The sequence below is a fragment of the Gavia stellata genome, chromosome Z, assembly GCF_030936135.1.
Source record: "Gavia stellata isolate bGavSte3 chromosome Z, bGavSte3.hap2, whole genome shotgun sequence".
Lineage (NCBI taxonomy): Eukaryota > Metazoa > Chordata > Aves > Gaviiformes > Gaviidae > Gavia > Gavia stellata.
The window spans coordinates 24696585-24718111 of record NC_082637.1 but is presented as its reverse complement, the minus strand read 5'-3'; the positions used below and the strand labels follow the sequence as shown (position 1 = coordinate 24718111).

At 36.9% G+C, this 21527-nt stretch overlaps 1 protein-coding gene across 4 annotated transcripts in view; it reads right to left on the bottom strand.

Moving 5' to 3' along the window:
• The window catches only part of ERBIN (erbb2 interacting protein), a 119292-nt gene that overhangs the window by 37800 nt on the left and 59965 nt on the right, over positions 1–21527 (bottom strand). For all 4 annotated transcript variants that reach the window (XM_059833951.1, XM_059833949.1, XM_059833950.1 and 1 more), the window contains 3 exons: positions 11873–11951; positions 11014–11103; positions 4640–4696 (listed from right to left, as the gene is read on the bottom strand). In XM_059833951.1, the coding sequence (XP_059689934.1) occupies positions 4640–4696; positions 11014–11103; positions 11873–11951 (226 nt within the window). The remainder of the gene's footprint in view (positions 1–4639; positions 4697–11013; positions 11104–11872; positions 11952–21527) is intronic.

Sequence of the window (21527 nt, the reverse complement as noted above, 5' to 3'; positions counted from 1 at the left end):
GAAAGCCTTAACTCATATTCCCACTGCCTCAAAGAAGAAAAAAAAAAAAAAATACATGAAAAGGCTATTTCCAGAAGAATCTGAGAAACATTTTTCCTCATTTCTTGAAGCTCATGAACAGGATGATTATCAGTAAGCCAACCGCTAAAATTAATTTTCCAATTCTAACATAAATTATGTAAGTCCCTCTGAAATACTACATAAGCTGGATTTCTCAAAGCTTTGAGACTATGCCAATACCAATTTTACTTCCATATGTTGCTAACAAATTTGCCCCAATGCGTCTCCCAGAAGTGCAGCTGAAGACTGACTTAAAGGATCTAGCATATCATTCTGCAGCTTTCAAAACTTCATGGGCCACACCATACTTTACTTTTACTGATGGTTTCCATTTAAAAATGTTTTAGATTTCTTCTGTTTTCAAGCTATGTTAGCTAGACTGTGGGCTACTAGAGAGAGCAGTCCAAAGCTCCACTGATGATCTCAATTTCAGCCTCAAAAAGTAGATTAAGGGAGATCACAGGTATGTAGAGGTGAATTTGATACATTAGTTTTAATAAATTATTATTTGGGGAAAAAAGGCTTATTTTAACATTTTTATAATCCTTTCATTTCCACAGTTTTAAGACAGTGCCTTGATTTTTATGTGAGCTGAATTTTCAGCTTAGAAATAAATACAAATTTGAAAAATGAAGGAAAAAAACAGGTAACACCAACAAAATGAAAAAAGTTCAATCTGGTTTAAGTGAATTTTGATGAGACTGAATTGAAACAAAGTCAGACAGGGATTTTTACTAGAGCTTGAGATGAATGGAATTTTTTCTTTCAGTTCAACATGAACTCTTCTCTTTTTATTTTAATTGTTTCATAAAGATACACACAAAAAAAAATCTCCCAGACCAACACACTCCACGGTCTGATTTATTCTTTCCTTCTTCCTGTACACCATTCAACTCTGAGGCAAAACTGTTTACACAGCTAACACAAGATTCACAGAACCTAAGCAATAAAGCTCCTCTCCTACCTGCTGCCAAATTACACTAGATACACAAATTCCACTCCAGTCCAACCCAAGATGTAGATGCTCCCTTCCCTCCCCACCCTGCTAGTGCTACATCCTTAATAGTTATAAGTGAACCCAAAGTTGCCATTCTTGTGCTACTCTTCAGTGTCTTACTAAAATTAAAAAAAACCCTGTTAGTGTTTCGTCAAGGATCCTGATCTTACCATTTGAAACCATAGCAAATATCTGCAAATCTCTCTCAAGTATCTGCAAAATTAATGTTAGGTTAAAATTGACAGCGTAACAAAGTAACTTTACTGATTCGGGGCCCTTTCTTTTTCTTGCCAAAATGTCTGTCATCTAGCAGACACATCTACCAAACTGTAAAAGAGACACAAATGTTTTTGCAAGACCAGGCCCTCAGTTGTTTTCCTCCCCTTCCCCACTGCCTGCCTAATCTATAGCACTTTCAGCTATTCTATGACTAACGTCGCTTTGCTTTTCTGTATTGTGTATAGAGCAACTGCACCTTCAGACAAAAGGCAAATAGAGCTGCCAATAATGTTAAAATAACAGCAAAATTCAGTGCTAAAGGAAGAGGAATACAGGACTGGAAACAAAAATTTACTAGATCACTGAGTTACACCTATTTCTATCTTTGACATGGCACTATGTAATCTCTTCCATAAACTGAAAGATCTGTTTCATAATCCGTATTATTGAACTTGCTGTCAAATCAGTCCAACCCTAAGGGATCAAGTAGTCTAAATTATGGCTCAGATTCTGATGTTGTAAACGGTCATCTTCACTAAGGTTAACACTACAGCTTACTTCAAGTAGCATAAAATTCAAGAGGTGTGTGTGATAGCAAGACTGGGTCCTGAATCATCATAACGACACTCTCAAATAACTTGCATCTTTCTAAAAAGGTCAATTCTTCTGTTGACAATAAGGCAACAGAGGCTTAAAAAAGAAGTCAAAAATAAACTACTTTTATTTCCATGGAACCATTTTCCCAACTTCCAACTACCTATCAGATAACATCTCTAAAATAGTCTGTATATTTTTGCTTTTCTTTCAGTAGAAATATTTTCACTGAGATGTTTTGCATTATAATACTGCCAGTTTTGCAGTCTCTGGATGTGGATAAGCTCCAAGCAAAATGATGCATTTGGCACAAAGCAAGGTTGATTTAGTGTGTTGGCATTAATTACCCATTTTGATTAACAATCTTTCAAGTGCTTTATGCTTTAGTGTTAAAAATTATGTGCGTGTTTAATTCGGCAAGAGCTGATTCTGTAGAAATTTATCCAAATAAATTTCTCATTACAAATGTGAAACACGAAAATGAAATGAGAATATTAAAAAGGTGAGCGTGAAAGGGAAACAAGAAAAGATAGTTGTATTCTACAGCAAAAATATTAGCATGTGCTGCTACATCTTATTATCTTCAAAAAAACCGCTTTGGATTTTCTACACTGTTTAAAGCTGTATAGCATGTTCCTTTTAAAACACATACTCAGGTTTGGAAGACTGTCTAAGTTCGAATTTCACATCAGCTTCTGTTCTGATGCAATAGTTAAAGAAAAGCCATGGATGCTTTTGTTGGCCAGGTCAACTGCTGCACAGTTGTATTATCCTGAAAGGCATATTCACCTCTTGCATACTATAGACACCACAATGAATTTCTTCTCCCCAGTGTACATCATACATAAACAATGTATGTTTCCAGTGCCTCACTGCAGCAAAATTCATATTAATGTGGTTAAATTAAAAAAAAAAAAAGAAAAAAGTAGTCTCAATAGCTTTAATCTCCCTTAATTCAACCACAAGAGTACCAGAACAGAATAATAGAGGTGGCATCTCAGCATGTACTGTAGATCATTATGGAGGTGCTGCAGAGGACATCTTCATGACAGCTGCTGTTTAGTTTTCCGGCAAGGATGAAACCCTGAAAACACTGAAGTCAACAAAAAAATTCCCAGCCACTTCACCAGAAGTTGTGTTTGGCTTAAATACATTACAGCATTTGTTTAAATGTCTCTTATCACTACAAGAGACCTCCATAAACTATTCTTTTTAAAATACCAGATGTAATTAATGCTGTTAGTGTTAATTATGGCAATTAAGGTCAGAGTAATTTTACAAACAAAATCTGTATTAGCTGTAAGTTTTAATTATAGCTACTGTTCCTCAGTTGGCAGTAACTTAATTTACAGTGCTACTACCGCAAATTACATGTCCTCTAATGTTTTTCTACTGAAAATTAGTGGTAGAAAGAGCAAAGGAAGATAGAGAGTATTCATATCACTTGAATAAGTACTATGCTTCACACTTGGAAGATTTAAATTCACACTTTCTGGTGCTATACACTTCATTCCAGATATGAGTTCTGGCATCTTTATACAGCAGATACCACAGTACAGTATCTAGGCACACAAAAAGGAATTCCAATGGAACATAACCCTTGGTCATGTCTTAGGCCTATAATTAGCTACAGTCACTAAGAAAACTGGTTGTATTTGAAGGGCTGGCAGTTCACACTTCAGCCTACTGCATGCAAGTCTCTGCTAGCAATAAGCTGGACAGAGTGAACGTTCAATTGTTAGCTCGTCCTCTTCTCTACCAAAACATCTTATATCCACCAAAACCAGTACCTCTCTTCACCAGATTCGGTTGCCAGAGGAGGACGCCTTTTACAGCATACCACTAAGGACTCTGCAGCTAGTTATTCACAGCCTATCTTTGGGATCTCTGTTTCTCTCTTCATTGACCTTTTATACCTCTGTTAACCCACTTAGACCTCCAAGGTCCAAGTCAGAAAATTCAGAGCATTGTTCTAGCTCATAGAAACAGCAAGAACTGCAACACCACCACCGTGGGCTTGCTTGATGAAACGAGTGAGAATTGCCAGGCAGGCTTTAGAAAGATGATTGATTTTAAGAGAGAGGTGCAATTGGATTTACTGTTAAAACAACTGCTGTAACAATTTCCAGATCTATTTTACTATTACCGAAAACACATCTGAGGAATATGCTGTCATTATGTTAAACAAGCCTGTTGCATTATAGAATAGGTACAGCATAAGAGATTCCATGCACCACAGTAACAAGTGAAGAAAGTGTTACTTTCTTCAGCCCTGAAGTGTATTAAACTAAAGTGTTCAAGTTATATGAGTCGCATTCCCTCAGTCATTCTGAGCAAGCATCTCAAACTCCAAATTTGATTTAGTGATAATGATCTCAACTAACAATGCCTAAGTCTGAGACACTCAGCCATCAGAACCGTACCCAGGCACCTGGGCAGCCATACAATACAGCATGCAAGAAGCATCAGACATCTCTGAACAATCATCCTGAGATGCCCACATGCTGACTTAAAAGCTCAACAAGTGGATCAGAAATCCACAGAGCTGGACAGGGACAGAAGAAAAACAATGTCTGAATAGGCAGACCAGTCAGTCTGAAGGGAGACATAATTTCAGCAGTATGAAGGGGAAGTTCCTTGTGAGAACTTAGTCCAGTTACTCAGCTACATGTTTTAAGCTGTGGTCTACTTTTCAATATGCACTATATTATTAGTATAACTACAGAAAAAAACCCCAAAGTAGTTTAAATAAATGTGATCCATACTTACTTTGGCAATATTTTTAACTGGTTTTCTCTGAGTTCCAATATCTGGAGTTTAGTTAATCTGTAACAGAAAGGCATAACAAATTATCACAGTATACTGTATTTTATGACAAAAGCAATCTCTGAACTTATTTATATGGCTGAATTTCAAAAAAAGATCTACAAGTTCAAAATATTTTTCTGTAAGAATAAAAATATGTTTTGTGCATAAATATGTGTATTTTAAATTAATTTATTCATTGGGGTTTGGTTTTGGTAAAGCAGCAAACATACTAGATCTTGCCTGCTCTTCTGCACCTGTTTGAACACATTTGTTTGCCTTCGCTCCAAAGATTTTAAAGCACTTCAGTGCATTCGTTATGGGTACATGTTATCATCACATAGAGAAGTACACAGCAAGTAGTACAAGAAAGGTAGGATCAGTCCGCACAAGTTAAGATGCTGAATTTCTAACACTGGCAATATATCAAATTATTTCATATAACAAGCCTCACTGGAGGAACACTGGTGGTTTTCCTGATGGTAAAAACAGCCTTTAAATTCATCTTGGATTTCCTTCCATATTTTCTTTTTAGGCAGCTTCTTAATCCATTTTGACATTTCTGTTAGAAGGCAGTTTGACCTTTCAGTAAATCCTTCACTGTAAGATAAATAAGCTCTAAATCCCAAACTCAACTGCTTGGCCAGGATGAGTTCCAAGCAGTCTTGGCATTTAAGCAATGTACCATCCCCAGTGGAATTTTTTGCATCAGGACAGCAGTGACAAGACTATCTCTTTGTTAAATGAAATGCAGAAACTGAGTTTGGTTTAAATACAGACAGGTCTGTAAAGACAAGAGTTCTACATGTGATCCACTAACAGCCCTTATACAACTCAAAATAAGGCATTAAAGCTCCCTGACTCAAAAAGGAGCTTAGTGAACAAACCAGTCTTTCCTGAAGGTGCTTAACTGAGTATGTTGTAAGGACAGAGACAAAACCCTGAATTTTGATTGAGCAGTAAGAACTATACTTGAAGTAAAAATAGAAAGCTGAAAACAATATTTATTCTTCCTCTAGACATTCGCTCATTTTTGGATGTGTTTGAAAGTAGCAATCTGCCATGCCTACAAATAACCTAAGAATATAACAGTCACCTTGAAATGGAGCAGAGGTCAACATAGCCTGATTGCAAGCGGTACTTGCCATCTGGTAGCAACTGCTGGAGGGGAACCTCCTCCCCCTAGTCTCTCAAAGAAAAACCAACACTCTAACAGTGCTGAAAGAATACCCTAATAAAAACCCAGTTCATGGTAACATCACTGCTGTCAATCTAGGACATAACTGGAAAGGACTTCCTAGACTTCTTACCCTACCTGCATTCTAAGATACCAATTTGTGACAAAAAAGAACTTGTTCGTCTAAGCACCCTCAGATTTGAATTGTCATTTTGGGCTTGGATTTCTGAACCCAAGAACAACCAAACACTGCATTAGGCTCCAGTTGCTGTTTTGCTTTGATGACAGGGAAAATAGTTACACAGTTTGTAGGTCGTCTTCACAACATGTATATGCAGTCAAATCTCTCAGTTGAAAGCAGTAGAAGCAAACCTCCATTGTTTTGCTGAACTGTATATATGCACACCAACACTTTCTTGACTTTAGCCAGAACTAACTATACTACAGTTCTAATAAGCTAATTCCCTGAACTTAAAGACTGCCTTTGGTGATAGAAACGTTCATAGCTTTGTGACCTTTTTTCATGCTCTACTCTGTCTTCAGCTAACCCTAAGAAACTGGAGATAAAAATATCAAATTTCTTAAGTGTAGAGCTACACAGAGGCTACTAGGGAAACATTTCCAAACTCTCCTGGCTAGGAGATACAGACTGTGTCTAAACTAGTAATTTTCTGGCTGTAACTGATGAGAAATATTGGACTGAAGCAGTTGTAACTTCTTCTATTATGACTGGAAGAGCTAATTCAACTTTACTATAATAATACACATCAAATACTTAGCCTAGCTACTCTTTAAATTGCTGGTGTAAACACCCATGCTAAGCATCTGAATTGCTATAATGGAACTGAAAAATTGGTGTTAAATTTGGAAAAGAAATACAGACAGAGAACTAGTCCACCCATACTAAAGGAAAAAAAGTCATAGTGGCAGAATATATATTTCCTGTGCCATTCTATCACAAAGATTTGTCATACTCATATGGAAATATTTCATTTCTCAACTGTAAAAACCCATAACCACAGAAATATTTACATATCACCTAAACTCAAAGCTGAAAGAGAGTATTATTCGACTTTAAGTTTACCTGGTGTAATGGTCTCAACAAAATTATTGTTGCAGTATTGTTATTTAATGTAACCAACTTAGCCTGCTTTTAAAATGTAGCTCAACTTTTAAATAAAACAAAATCTCTACATGAACACCTCGCCAGGATTAGATCAATATACTTCCTAAATCTGATTTCTTTAAATATACAATCTGTAAAAAATGTAGAAGAAATACATAGCAGGTATACTTAGAAACTCTCTGTTCAACAGCACTCATTCCGTGGAAAGCTAAAAATACTTCATAGAGAGATGTTCTTTATTTTTCTTATCCTTTGCAGTTTTGCTAATGCAGAATTTTTTTTTTTAAATCGTAACTAAAATATAAAGGCAAGAGAACTGAAATATATGTATCATATAGCAGGTTGCATTTGCAAAAGTTTCAGCCAAATTGCATATATCTAACTAAATTAAGTCACTAATTTGATTATCACTGTACATTTATGTAAAGAATTGTCCCAAAGTAGATACTACTAAAAATACCTACTACTGCAAATACTACTGGCAAAATGTTGAGAAAGAAGATTAAAAGTAAATTCATTGCAACACCACAGTAAAAAGTCCCTGGAAGCAATATCCCATTATAGACAACATTCTCAGAGTTTTTAGAATGACACTGAAGATAAACTCCTTGCTTATCTTAAACATCCATCAGGAAATAATGTTCCCCTTTTAAAGCCCTGCCTCAAAATTAGCATGCAGTGAGCTGCAAGTTTAGAATGCTCTGCTTACTGCTTATATATTTGTATATTTAAATGTAAATATACATAGTGTATTTAGATACAACAGCTATGGTTTTCTTAGGTAAGCATAAGCAATTTTCAGATTTGAGTGCACTGGCATAAAGGCTAACTCTGGGATCTGTGCCAATATTAATGCATTCAAATTAGAATTTGGGAGCGGAGAAAAAAACACTTTGTCACTTCAGAATTCTGAAGGAACTGGCACATTTAATCAAAAGTCTGGTGATTTTTAATAAGTCTAACAGGCTGGACTGGTACAACATCACTGAAGGACAGCAAGTATGTAATGCTCATAAAGAAGGGGAAAAAGATTGGATGATCTTCACCTCAATAGCACGCAAAGCTTTAGCTCAAAATTTGAAGGTGAGAATAAAACATGGAGGTAAATGTAATAAAATGCTTCATGGATATACTAAAAGTAGTTTGCATTACACAGAGTTTTCTTCCCTAAGCATCAGGATGAATGTTACTGACAGAGGTGCTCAAAGACCCTTTTGGGGACTATCCTGTTCAATAGTTTTAACAGGAATCTTAAAGGACAGGAAAAATGTTTAAGTTGGCTAATGCCACAAAAGACAGTCACAGACAATACAGTGAATTATTAGGACACTGTAGGGAAAAAAACTGTAGAACCTTAAGGGCTGAAAAAAACAGAAAAGGGACAAGATGTCACAGCACCAAGTCAAGTACTCATGATTTCCTGTAGAGTCATCAGCTGTTTCTAACTGAGCTGTCCAATGCATTAGTTGATCATGTGGGAAATGACACTAGGCAGCTGCAAAAAGGCCTAGTGGAACAGCATAACAGCAGACATTTCCAAGAGAAACAAGGAGATAATCATGACATTGTACAAGCCATGAAGAGATCTCAATTTGAATTCTAAATATAGCTATACATGTCATCATCCTCTGTCAAAAAGAAGATGAATTCAAACTGAAACTTGTTCCAAGACATATTAATATCACCAGGCACAAAGGAAAACCTGCCACACCAGAGGGAAACAGAATTTTGTTTAGTCTAACAAACTAAAAGAGAACACTATAAAAACAGCAGGTGAGAGAATGGGGGACAGCACTCATGAGAAATGACAGCAATTAAACTGTGGAACAAATTAATATGAACAGTGAGAGAAACTGATGTTGGAAACCAGGTTTCTAACCTGAGTTGCTGCAACAGACTGACACCTGGAGCATAAAAAACTTGCTAGCTTTAATATGGCATTGGCTTAGTTTTTAAGAGGCATCATTGCCTGTAGTTGCCAGTAAGAGCAGGCAACAGAACTCAGGTTACTTCATGTGTTCCCATGTAATGAAAAGTAATAGCTGTAATGCCATGTACAAAACAATTAAACCACCAAATTGGAAGAAGCTGATGGCTTGTCCTTTATGGGAATAACCAACAGTGCTCTAAACACCCCAAAAGCTTCTACCAGAGCTTTTTTGTTTGTTTGTTCTCTAAAATATTTCCATATTCTTAAGCACAAGTTGAAAGACCATTTGCACTAGCAAGCGTTTCTACCTACTTGTAAAGTTGTGGGGTGGCAGAGCAGTCTGATCACTTACAGAAGAGAAGTGCTCAATGTCAAAGGGGTTTGAACCTTACTTTGAGATGACATTTTACCAACTCATTGTTTTCTAATTTATTTGATCTAAATATTATCTTCCTACAGAATAGTATTTATTCCGTGCAATACCATTATTAGCAAGTAAACTTATATAAATACTTCGAATTCATTTAAAATCAGCTCATGAGAAAAGTCTTAGTTTCAGTTTCATTCTCCTAGCTACAAGCTAGGATGCTACAAGTCACTATTTGTATTTTAAAAACCAAGGCTGAATTCTTCATAGCTATTAAGAAAAACATAACACTGTAGAACTGGCTTTCAAGTCGCCTTCAGTAACTGATTTATTTTTAAGCTGTTGGTAATTAATGACTTCACTATTTCCATAACTATTAAGCTTTATAGAAGCAGACAGCAATGAAGAAAAAATTATTGTGAGGCTTTTTTAAACTATCTGTAAGATTAACTACTTATAAGACCAACTGTGTCAACCTGAAGTCCTCAATTTTGTCTGTAGTGCCTGCTTTTTACTACGAAAATTTTGCCATTTGGTTAGACTATTAAAAAACAGAACAGAAAAATACACAGGCAATCATTAAAATGCAAACAAGTAAAGACTATGCATCTTTCAGGTATTTCTTCTTCAACCTTAATGAAGGCTTTGGAAACGCAGACTTTGTGTACTAGAAACAAGCACAATAATTAAATTGCTTCTTCATCATAAGCAGCTTTTTTGTTAGCTGAGTGTGTAACAGATCTGGTGCTCTTAATTGTTCATCAGGGAATGACTAATAACTGGACCGAGAAGAATAGGCCAACAAATCCGACCACAGATGACTAATAAACTAATGGTCACTAACTGACTACACCTGTGCTGGTCTTTCATTGTACATCCCCTGATATGCCAAACTTCTGCAGCACTATTGGCAAGCTTTTCTAATCTCTTGTAACCTGTGCTGACCCAACTATAACCATACGGCCTAAGACAATTGCTTTCACACAGCAATATGCCTGGTTAAGTAATAGCCATATTTCCTGAAAGAGAAGCTTGCTGGAAATGCAATGGGGTAGAAGAGTGACAATCTAGAAAAAGAGAGCATAAGAGAGAGGAGAGGGGGAAAAAAGCAGAAATGGCCAAATCAGCATGATAAAGAGAACAGGATGAACTATGCTCATCGAGGAGTCTTCCTTTTAATAATACTATCCTTTCACTTTTGCTCCCAAGATTTAATCTATTTTAAAGAGGTAGGGATTTAGTATTTGTCTTGTATTTAAGCTATTAAATGGAACAATTTTGCTTAGTCAGCAGACCATATATATGTTAAGTCTTTCAGAAAGACTCCTGACAACAAGGCACTTGAGCATTATAGATGTGCATGAAGGAATCTGTGCATCCAGGAGAGTACAAGTGGAATTACACATCATTATTTGTTTCACTCCAATTACTAAGTGATAAACAACCCATATTTCAGAAATACTAGTCTCCTGTACTTACCAGACTTGCGTTGTAAAAGAAGCAAGTATGTAAATGAGTTTTATTTCTTGGCTCTTTATAAGCATTCTGTCTGTCCTTCAAAAGCCCACTTAAAAAATTATGATAAGGATTTAGGTTTTTTTCTGTAGCTAATATCTGGCATAAATGGACTGGCAATGTACACTTCTCCTTCAGTTCGCACTTCACTTGAGAAGCAGCAGAAACTGCTCTGTATAAATTTAAAACTAAATGTAAATACTAAGTTTCAAATTCAACTTACCTGCCAAAATTGGCTGGCAAAAACTCAAGAAAAGCATCATTCAGGTACAGCTGCGTTAGGTTTAACAGTTGAGAAAATCCATCTGGAAGCCTATATAGAAATAAAATAACATAGTGCCTTTGTTTCAGTTATATTCAATAAGTCATATTTTCTTAAACAACAGTATAGTATTGAAGTCCTACATATTGATAACATTACAATTAAGGTGGTACGAGAATTTCTACAAAATTGCACTAGATACTTGTTCTCTGCAGGATTAGTTTCAAAATTATTTTTAAGCATTGAGGACGATATCTACAGGCAATAAAAACTACAAACAACAAATGTAGTCTTGCTATGTATTTGTGATCTCCTGACACCTAATGTGGAGGAGGAATTCATTACAGACAGTAAGAGAAATTAAAACCTATGCCACACCTTTTTTCCCTAGAAGAGTTATGTTGTGCGAAGTTTGTATCTCTGGCAGTGCTACTTCTGGCAAATTAATTTTGTCACTATAGAAAGTGACAGGGAAATCTATTCATATCAGCTAAGTTGGTACAGTGGTACAGGCTTTAGAGTAAAATTAATTATTGTTATTAAGAAAGAAAACACTTGGCATATTTCTCTATGTTCACAGAGAAATTATAGACTTAAAGCTGAGAAAGCCACATGGTATAATGCAGCATTGCCCACGTAGCCTATTAACTTGGACAAAATACTTTAATGACATAGCTATACTGTATCACAGTGCAATGAGGTTAACGAAGATACATCTCAGGTTGCTCCTTGCCTCGACAGATTGGCACATGTCTGGGGCAAGTTTGAGACTCAGCAGTGTTTGCACAAAATATAAAACATCAAAAAATTACAAACTTACTTTGAAATTGGATTTACGCTGGCCTCAACAACTGTCAGGACTTTACAGTTTTTTATATTTTCTGGAAACTCCTGGATGCCTGCAGGATACAGGGAGAGGTAGGGAAACAGTCTTAACTTATTAGACTCTATCACAGGCATAAAAGTGATGCACATAAAACCACTAGCCATAAAAACTTTAATTCATTTAGCAACCAGTGGACTGGTTCTCTGGTATTTCACATATAGTTTTCATTAAAGAAATACTCTTATGCAATATCAATTCTTTTACTATTCTATTCCTAAAGCATTTCATATTGCAGCTTAGCAGGCAGCTCACCAAGACAAAGTACACTAACAATTCTCACTGCTCATTACCAAATATTAAAGTACTTGTACTTTGTAATGTACTTAAAAGCAGGCCCTCAGTCCCATTTTTTTTTTATTTTTTTTTAAAAAAGGCATTCATACACATGGAAGAACAAAGTTTCCAACAGGATCTGTTTGTCAAATGCATGGCTTGTATGTCATCCAGGTGAAATGGTAAGGCTTCAAATCTTACAGTATGTTTACAGCATTCATGGTTCTGAATAGACATCCCAAAATGTGACACATGCCTGCTGTTAGCGTCAGATTATTTGTAGAGAGGGACAAAAACACTGCAGACACACTTATGTCTGAAAATTAGAACTAGAAATGCCAAAGTGAATTTGCAACCCACATATCTGCCAAATTTGTATTTGTCAGAAACTGACAAAACAGGCCTTGAAAACAGAAGACAGGTATCCACCACATCAGTAGGAAATCAGTACTGAAACATTCTTCTGCCCAAGACTTTCACTCAATCATTACTATACCATAAAAGCAAATAAAACCATGGTTATCACAACTGCAATTACTTTTGCAATGTATCACTACATTCTTGTACCATGGGACAGGTGTTTTTATTTTAAATAAACTTGTCCTAAGTATAAAAACCATTCATACTGCAATCCTCCCACTTGGCTTCGTAATACACCATTTTTTCAAGAAAAACCCATGCACTAGTGAAATAAAGTTAGCTTAAAACAAATGTTTTGTTCAGGTAACAGAAATCTTAGCTCTTTGTCTTTCAATTAATGCATGTAATTGCGTCTGCTTCTAGAGTGCTTTATCAGATGTGTGGAGAGACCAGCCTGAACCCAGGGAACGAGACCACTGAGAAGTAACTGTACTCTGTGGATGCTTCTTTTTAGGCTAGTGAGAGTGTGAAGTGTCATGCTGCTGCAAGCAACATTAACTTTTACAGTCCAGCTGCAGAGAGAAAGACACAGGCAGTGTGTCTTCTCATACAGATTGGCAGGTGGGACTCGATTATGTGTCTCCATGTATCTGTTCTGAGAATACCTAAGCAGAAAAAAACATGGTGAAGCATCATCTGCTAAGTAAGAAGAAATCACACAATTTCTGATGCTAGCATAGAGTTTGGTTCTTTCTATGTTTGTGCAGTAAGAAGATTGACCTGGTAAATTAGAATTTAAGAGATGGCAATACCACCCGACAAGAAAACACATACTTTCACAGTATGTCAATTTGTTATGTTGAGGGGCAAAGTCACCATGGTGACTTTTCCATAAATGCAACTTAAGTAAAAACACCATTTCTGTTAAACTAGACATTTAAGTCTTTCTTGATGAGAACCTTTGTCATACTAAATGGTTGAAACTGTTACTTTTGCCTCATACCAGGTGCTGTACTCTGTTATTGAGAGGTGAAAGGCAAGAAAAGCACACTAAGCCACACAGTTAATCCAGGTGTTTAAATACCTCTAAGTATCATGGATCCTTTTGGGAAATAGCTTGTTGAACTGGAGAACAATAAAATATAGAAGCACAAGGGACCAGCAGGATTGAACCATCAATTGTAATATATGCCAAGATTTCTGACACTTCTGGTTTACTACCATGGGTGTTCATGTATATAACTTTATATATATCACTTCAGCCATGTGAAGTTTACTGGGGCTGTGAGTGGAGTCAAAGCAGAAGATGACAACGGGATACTGATTCAATTCACTTTATCAGTCTCACAGTTCAAAATCAAAACTAAAAAGGTAATACTTGCAATGAAGCTTCATTTCTGGAAAGCAGCAGTGATACTTTCAAGTACAAAGATAGGTTTAAAGAAAGATTAGAAAACTACCATAGACAGACTAGAAAAGTATCTTACCTATTGCTGTCATATAATCTTTGTATTAAGAGAAAAACATTTCCAAGAAATTTAGATATACATGATCTTAATTCCAGCTGTAGCAAGAAGTCACTTTCACCAAAGAATATCCAAACATACAGATAGAAAGCACCTAACATGACACAGTATCCTGAGCCATGGCAGATGAACAAAAATCTAGCACATAAGAGGCCTGTATAGATGAAGTTATGGATGATTTGTATGAAGTGGTCTCCTATTGCCTAAAAAGTACATCAAGACCTCTTTATTGCTGATGACATAACTTTACCTTCTTAAAATAAGTGTCTACATTAACCAGAGTAAACCACTGCTAAGCTCTTCCTTGGAGGCGGAGTTGTGTTTCAGACTCACTCTGTGCCATTAGTTTTGTGGTTTGAATCACATTGAGAGATTCTCTAAGCTTAGTTTTTCGGAAAGATGGTCACACTACTGGCCTTGGCTTGGTCCTTGGCTGAAAGATTGCTCCGGTCCAACATGTTAAACCTCATGTTTTTATTATTAATATTAGTTTCCACTGCCTGTGTCAAGAATTCATTGAAGCACAGAAGACTTAAATCTGTGATAACTACCTAGAAAACAAAACACACAGCACATCTGCTAGAGAGGAGAATGTCAATGTAAACTTACCCTCAAAGGAACGGCCAAATAAAATACTAGCTATCCAAATACAGACGTGTTAAATCAGCATGCTTTTGTACACAATCAGAGGACTCTACAGTAGTCTCTTGTTTGACTATGCCTTGGACAAGAGGCAGCAACAGTTTTAACAACAAATTAACAACAGAAATTCAACTGATAAGAGAAAGCTAACAATGAAGGAGCCCATGAATTTAGTTTTGCTTCTTCTTAGAGCCAGGATTTTTATGATACACACCATCTTTACCAACCTCACTCAACACTTCAGTATGGATAAATGGCAGCCATCATTCAAAAGAGCAGTAAATTGTGAATGACAGCATGAAATATACCTGATGTTTGTATTACACATTCAGACAAGAAAAAAAATTAAGAGACTACTCCTCCCTACCATGGGATAGGAAGTCGCTTTTGCTAACTGGCTATACAACAACCTTCAGACACTCACTTTTCCTCAGCTATATTCCTCCTGCGTGCTAGAAACATGCAGCTACTGTTGGACTAGTATTCTTTCAGTTCTCCCACTAAGAAATCAAATTCAAAAGGCGAGTAAGAAAGAAAAGTAAGAAGGCAGTGACACACTGGAAAAAGAAATGAAAGAAGGACAAAGGTCTATAAAGAGCACTTTGTAAGAGGATCTGTTCCTTCTTTCTTTGCTTTCCACCTACCCTTAGTGTCCTGAATCTTCTTCTCTGTTAAGGAAACTCAGCAAATCTTGAGGGTCTCTGTGACCACATCTTTCCACACTCCTTTTGTAACACTGTGCTTATGAATCCATTTGATAGCCACTCTCACCCTTCATGAGCGTTGGATCAAATGAGCACTAGAATTTGAGATCCACATTCCTTTCCAAATCCCATTTTTCTATTTTTTTTTTTTTTACTGCTTCCTTTATACACTGATACTCAAGGACTATTGAAGAGGAAGACAGTGCAACAGATTACTTGGGGGTTATCTAGTCTGTTGTAGCCTTACCCCACTTTCCTTGAAAAGCATCATATGGCCAGGTTCTTCACCTTCCTGTTTCCTACTTCATACGATAACAACAACGACCCTCAACCCATTTCAGTGCTGTAGCTGATTTACAGATCACGCTTACTGTTTTCAAAAAAAATACAAACCATCACACTTGTGGACTATAACCATTTGCAAAGCACAACAGGAGGAAATACAATTTGCTGGTAATCTTTAATTCTTACCACCAGATCCAAACTGAATTGAGAGCAAAGTTCTTTTTGTAGTGTAGTTTCCCAGTGAAGTGACATTTACGTAATAGCTTTTAGTATTTACTTGTCCGTTCTTTCCTCCCCATTTTCCCAAATTTCAGGCCCTTTTAAACTCTAGACAGTTTCTACCAAAACCAACACTTTAAAAAAAAAAAAAGGTGGGGGCAGGGAGGGCAGGACTGGAAGATTGTTAAGTAAATTTGGCATTAAGGTAAGGAAGAGGATTCTAAAATTCCTGTCTGGACTAATCCAAAAGCAGAAAGCATTCATCATTCAGAACTCTACTTGGCAAAAACTCACTAGCTAACCAGCCTAATCTAGAAAGTGGTGTTTAATCAGGATCCCAGACCAGCTGCGGCACATGCCCAAAAGGCATACCAGAAAGGTCATCTAGGGAGTTTGGGTCAATGACCACAAATCTGAAGATAATCAACCTCAGTTCTGGATCACATAACACAGCTAAAATATGGAATTTCGCCTCATCTCTAACTACCCAGAGAGCAATGATTGTTTTGGCACTGCTCGTCAGAGCAAATGTGCACAAATGTCCCTCTCTTTGTTTAGACTGGATTAAGGCAATTGTAAGTATAATTGGGGTCCCACTCACCATCTGGAGTTACACTCGTCTCCCCTACATAGCACAATCCTTTCCTATCACCAGGGTCAGCACAACTTGCAGAGCAGGAGAGAAAACTAGGACAACTTTTTCTCTCCATCAGGTAAGATTTTTTCACTCAGAAACACTGGCAATTTTGGATTTACAGAAAATTGGGCAAGTGACATCCACTGCTGGCAGTATCCTTCACTGCAATGAATCCCAGAGCTGACACCCCAGTGCACTACTGTTTCAGCTCTGCTGCAGATGGGGGCTTGCTCTGCTATTCATAGTCTAGTCATGTAGTTGTATTTTTCTTCCCAATCATATGCCAAAACTTGTATGCCCGGACTTCAGTTATTGAAACCATTACTGCTACACAGCAGTGGCAGTGCCTCCAAATAAAGTTCCACCTCTTCTCACACAGAAACGTTTTAAACAGGCTTGCCAAAAAAATACGTATTGGTTCAATTTCTAAAAAGGACAGAGAAAGAAAATCACTAACAAATGAGAGACCTGTGGAAGCCATATGGGTGATGTCCCCAAAGGAAGGAGTTTACAGCTAGATGTCTCAGTTTGTGGGGGAAGTTTGGAGATAGTATTTTTTTTCCCCTCACAGCAGGCACACCAAAAAGCCCTCTTGCTGCAAAATAAATGAAACTACAGCCTGCTGTGCACCCGTCCCACTCTGCACCCTTACAAGCATAGAGGACACAGAGGCAAACATAACATCTCAGTCTGCATCAATATGAAAGCAACCTTAATTATGTACATTCTTCCCTCATCTAATCTATTCATCCTGGTCTCAGCTTCTGGGCAAGCAGCTTCTAGGACCTGCCTGAAAGCAGTTCCACCATAAAAAGAGCAGCTTTTGTTTGTTCTTCCACTCAGACCTTCCAGCCAATATGGATCAAACATGGCAATCAAAATATTTTCAGAGCCTAAAAATACATGCCACAACTCTCCCAAAGATTATGTAAAAACTGTTTACAAAAGCTGAAATTTTAAACTGAAAACTTAAACTAAAGTACCAGTCATGGTCTGTATTCTTATATAAATATATAATGTGCTTTAATTTGGGATTTTTGCCTACCTTCTGAATTAAAAGCAGCATTTTTCATTATTCAAAGTAAGCAGCGTGTTAGAGCCCAATCAATTCACTGCACAATGCTGACCCATCCACCCTTCCAACTGAGTGTTCATTCCTCTTTCCAAAATTCTTAGAGGATGCCCTGCCACAGCTGGTTTCAGATCAGCCAGGTTCTCAGGTTTCCATGAGATGCCTGACCAGGCTGCAGGGCAGCAGTAACACCTTCCTGCTCAGAGCTGGAGTTGCAGCTGGGCACAAGGTTTGCCTCCGTGTACCTGTGCACAAGGTGGTACTCAGTACACTAGTCATCACCAAGCAGCTTAGGAGCCTCTGGCTTATTTAGTGAAAACCTATCCTAAAAAAATCATTTCAAGAGAGAGGCAACTATTGCAAATATACTTTCGTCTAGTTCTGCAAACATATCCCAAAACTTTTGAAATCTGCTATATGTCGTATCAGTTGCTCCTCTTGCACTCTCAGAGTGTCAGAATGGTAAAATTCCTTGTAACTCAGTTTTCCTTGTATGTGAGCATTACAGAAGCTGTGGCTTTCTGTCTGTCTCTTACTAAAGGCAAAAATACGTAAGGTTGGAGACCTGTGAAGAAACCTACGTTTCTTAAGTACAACTCAAAAAATGAATCTGTCATGGATTCAACCTATCATTAAACTTGTTACAGATTTAATAAAACACTGATTTTAATACAATTATATAAGTTTTCATTCTCTACTCTCTCCAATTTGTTTATGCAGAAAAGTTCCCTTCCTAGAGAAAACTTATGCTTTTATTACAGAAATCACTAATCTAAAAATCTTACAAGTAGTTTACAAAATTCTGAAAACAAACTCCACTGGATTTCCTGATTTTTCCTTGAAGTGACTTTGCTTGACAAGTATCTACTTATAGCTTAGTAAGCAGATTCACCTCTCCATCCTCACTTTACAAAGTCCTTTCTCCAATTCTGTATGCTCTGCAAGTTTTAGAGTTTCCTTTCCCATTTGCCCTCCCTTTAATGATGGTCACTTGCAGGGTTGTAAGCCATCGCTATGCTGGGGGCTCCTTTCTTAAGTTTACACAATGAAAAATGGAAGCTGAATCTTTATTCGGAGGACTGTTTGGAGGTTTTTCATATGGAAAAATAGATAACATTTGTACAACCTATGTAATGATTAATGCAAAAATGTCAGTCAAGTTTTAATTTAAAAACAGAAAAAAAAAAAACAGGAAATACTTCCATAGGGAAATTTTTAAGCTTTTCTAATGAGTTTTAAAGAAAAATGTACTCTTACGGGTTGTGATAACTACTATAATGTAATTAGATTTACAATAACAGAGTATTGGCAATATATTTGGTCCTCATTTTGTTAATGAGGAGGTACTTAACTACGTACATTTATATAGTAATAAAATATTTATTTACAATTAAGACAAAAGGCTCTTTTGCAGAGTAAGTGTCCACATGTTGAAAAAGCAGCAGCATTAAGATGTAAACTGCTTTTTTATAGCTTTGAACCCATTACAAGTCTGACTCAAGTTTGGTAATTCTAAAACTTCTGTTTTGAGACCACTTGTGAAATTCAAAATTCTACGTTTTTAATCTGAAAGATAAAAACTCACGCCAATTCTGTGAGGTTCCGACAGTACTGAATCCTATTTTATACTGCATGTTAGCCTCCTGATCTGTTTAAATGGATAATGCCTCCTCATCACTTTCTCCAACAACAAGAACTTGTGCTGCTAAATTATCAGACCTGATAAAGGCAGAGAAAACAAGATGACAGTTTAATGGTCTTTTTGTGTTTTTTGGGGTTTTTTTTTATTCCTTTTCTATACCTGTACTGGCACAGCTAGGATACTCCAGCAAGCTCACAGGAGTCTTCCAAGCATTCATCCTCAAACCATTTGGAAGAACTTCAATTTTTAGAGTGAGGTATCTCTAGGCCTGCTCTAGCCACGTTCCTTACACAATGTAAAGGAGAAGGAGTGTGAGTATCAAGACAGGTTCCTAAATGCCTTTTCTTTGGAAAAAAAAGGATAGCCAATAATGCTGCTTCTTGAAGACATGCCTGACACACGAATTTACATAAACCCAAACATGCCAGGGCAGGGTAAAATTGCAAAATGTGGAACACTAGGAAGGCTGTGGGCAGCAGTTTTGTTCATAATGCTGTCTTGAACAATTACCAAGGTTCAGGTGGTTTTCAGCTATCTCTAATTCATGGCTGAAGTGTCATCAAGCCCCCAGAATAACCTGAAACTAAAGTGTAACATAATCATGTAAAGCTGCTTTACTTCCCCCCCTCGCCCCCCAATCCCCTACAAAGGTGGCCTGCAAATTCAGTGTTGTCTATCCAGTCACTTTTGGTCGATACATGATGACTGTCACTCAAAGCACATCCCTTTACAAAAATAAAGGTACATTCTGCCTTTACATGCAAATCCACATCTAAAAAACCCATAATTCCTTCTACAGTGCCTCTTCTATGTTACAGAAATTTCTTTGAGTCCAGGAAGATATTTGTATTAACCTTATTTCAGAATTTCAGATACGTAGACTCAAATTCCACATTCAAGACCTTAACTGCATTGAAATTCTACTCTGTTCACATCCTCTCTTACACACAGAGATAATTGTATTCTGCAGAGAGATCCTATTCAGTATCTTTAATAAGACAGACAATAAATTTAATAAAAAAACACTATAAACACTTGAATAAAGAACTTCAAATAGAATACCTGCCTACATTTAGGATAAACTTATGACGACTATATGATGATACATTATAGTAAAGCTACAGACTCAGCAATTATCTTTTCTTTTATTTCTCTATCATGGATGATATAAAACTCCTGCTCCTGTCTGCCCTTCCTCACTGCCCCCCCAGTATAAGCAGAGAAATAGCAAATTTACAGCAAGTTATTTTTGTATTCAGGATCTTTCTCTCTTATGTCTCCCTGCAGAAAATAAAACTTGGATCTGCCTCCCTATTAACTATGAATAATTCTCAATTCCTTGAAAAAACATATTCCTAAATGCACCAGATGGGCAACATAAGACTAGATACTCTCCTGAATTCTCATTTTCCAACTCCCCAACTTCTGGCACACAGCATACTAAAGCTAGTTTGCCAAATCAGCAGATAATTTTAAAACACTGAAGAAAACATATTTGATGTAAATTTGCATCTGTTAACAAAATTCTCTAAAATTACTTAAAATAATTTTATAGGCAGATATGCCTGGAGGCAGGGGGTGTATGTGTATGTTTGTTTTCTTGGGTTCAGTTTGTTTATTTTTCCATGAAGATTCCTTGCAATACAGACTGACAAACTGACATGTTTAAATTTGCTGTAACATCACAGTGAAAGAGAACCACTTCTTAATATCTAAGAGACTGCTGAAGATACCCTTATTTCCAAAACACCATGTTTCTTTTGGTCTTGCTAGCTATTTTCTCATCTTGCTGTTTAATCCTCCAAAGGCCTGAATAATATAGAACTTAAAAAGTCAATCTTTTTCTTTCACCACTTGCAAGCAGGGAAAACCAGACCATCTCACTCGCTGTTTCCCACTACGCTAACTCCACAGGCACAAGCAATTTCAAGCCCTTTTCCCAGGCTTCCATGAAAGCCTAATTTCCCTGGCAGTCAACCTCATCGTATGCTTCAGCCTTTCAAATCACTTGATTCTAATAACCTGTAAACCTAACATCTCTTCCATCCATTTATATACACCATCACACATAGTACATGAATGCTTTCCCCTTCTTCAAAGAAGAGGTAAAAATATTTCCTTGACAGTCTTCCACACTGTCCTAGGTGCAGGCTAAGAGTGGCATCCCAGAGCCATGAAGAAATTATTGCCCCCTAAAGGTTAATAAACCCTGAAAGGGACAGATTTAGG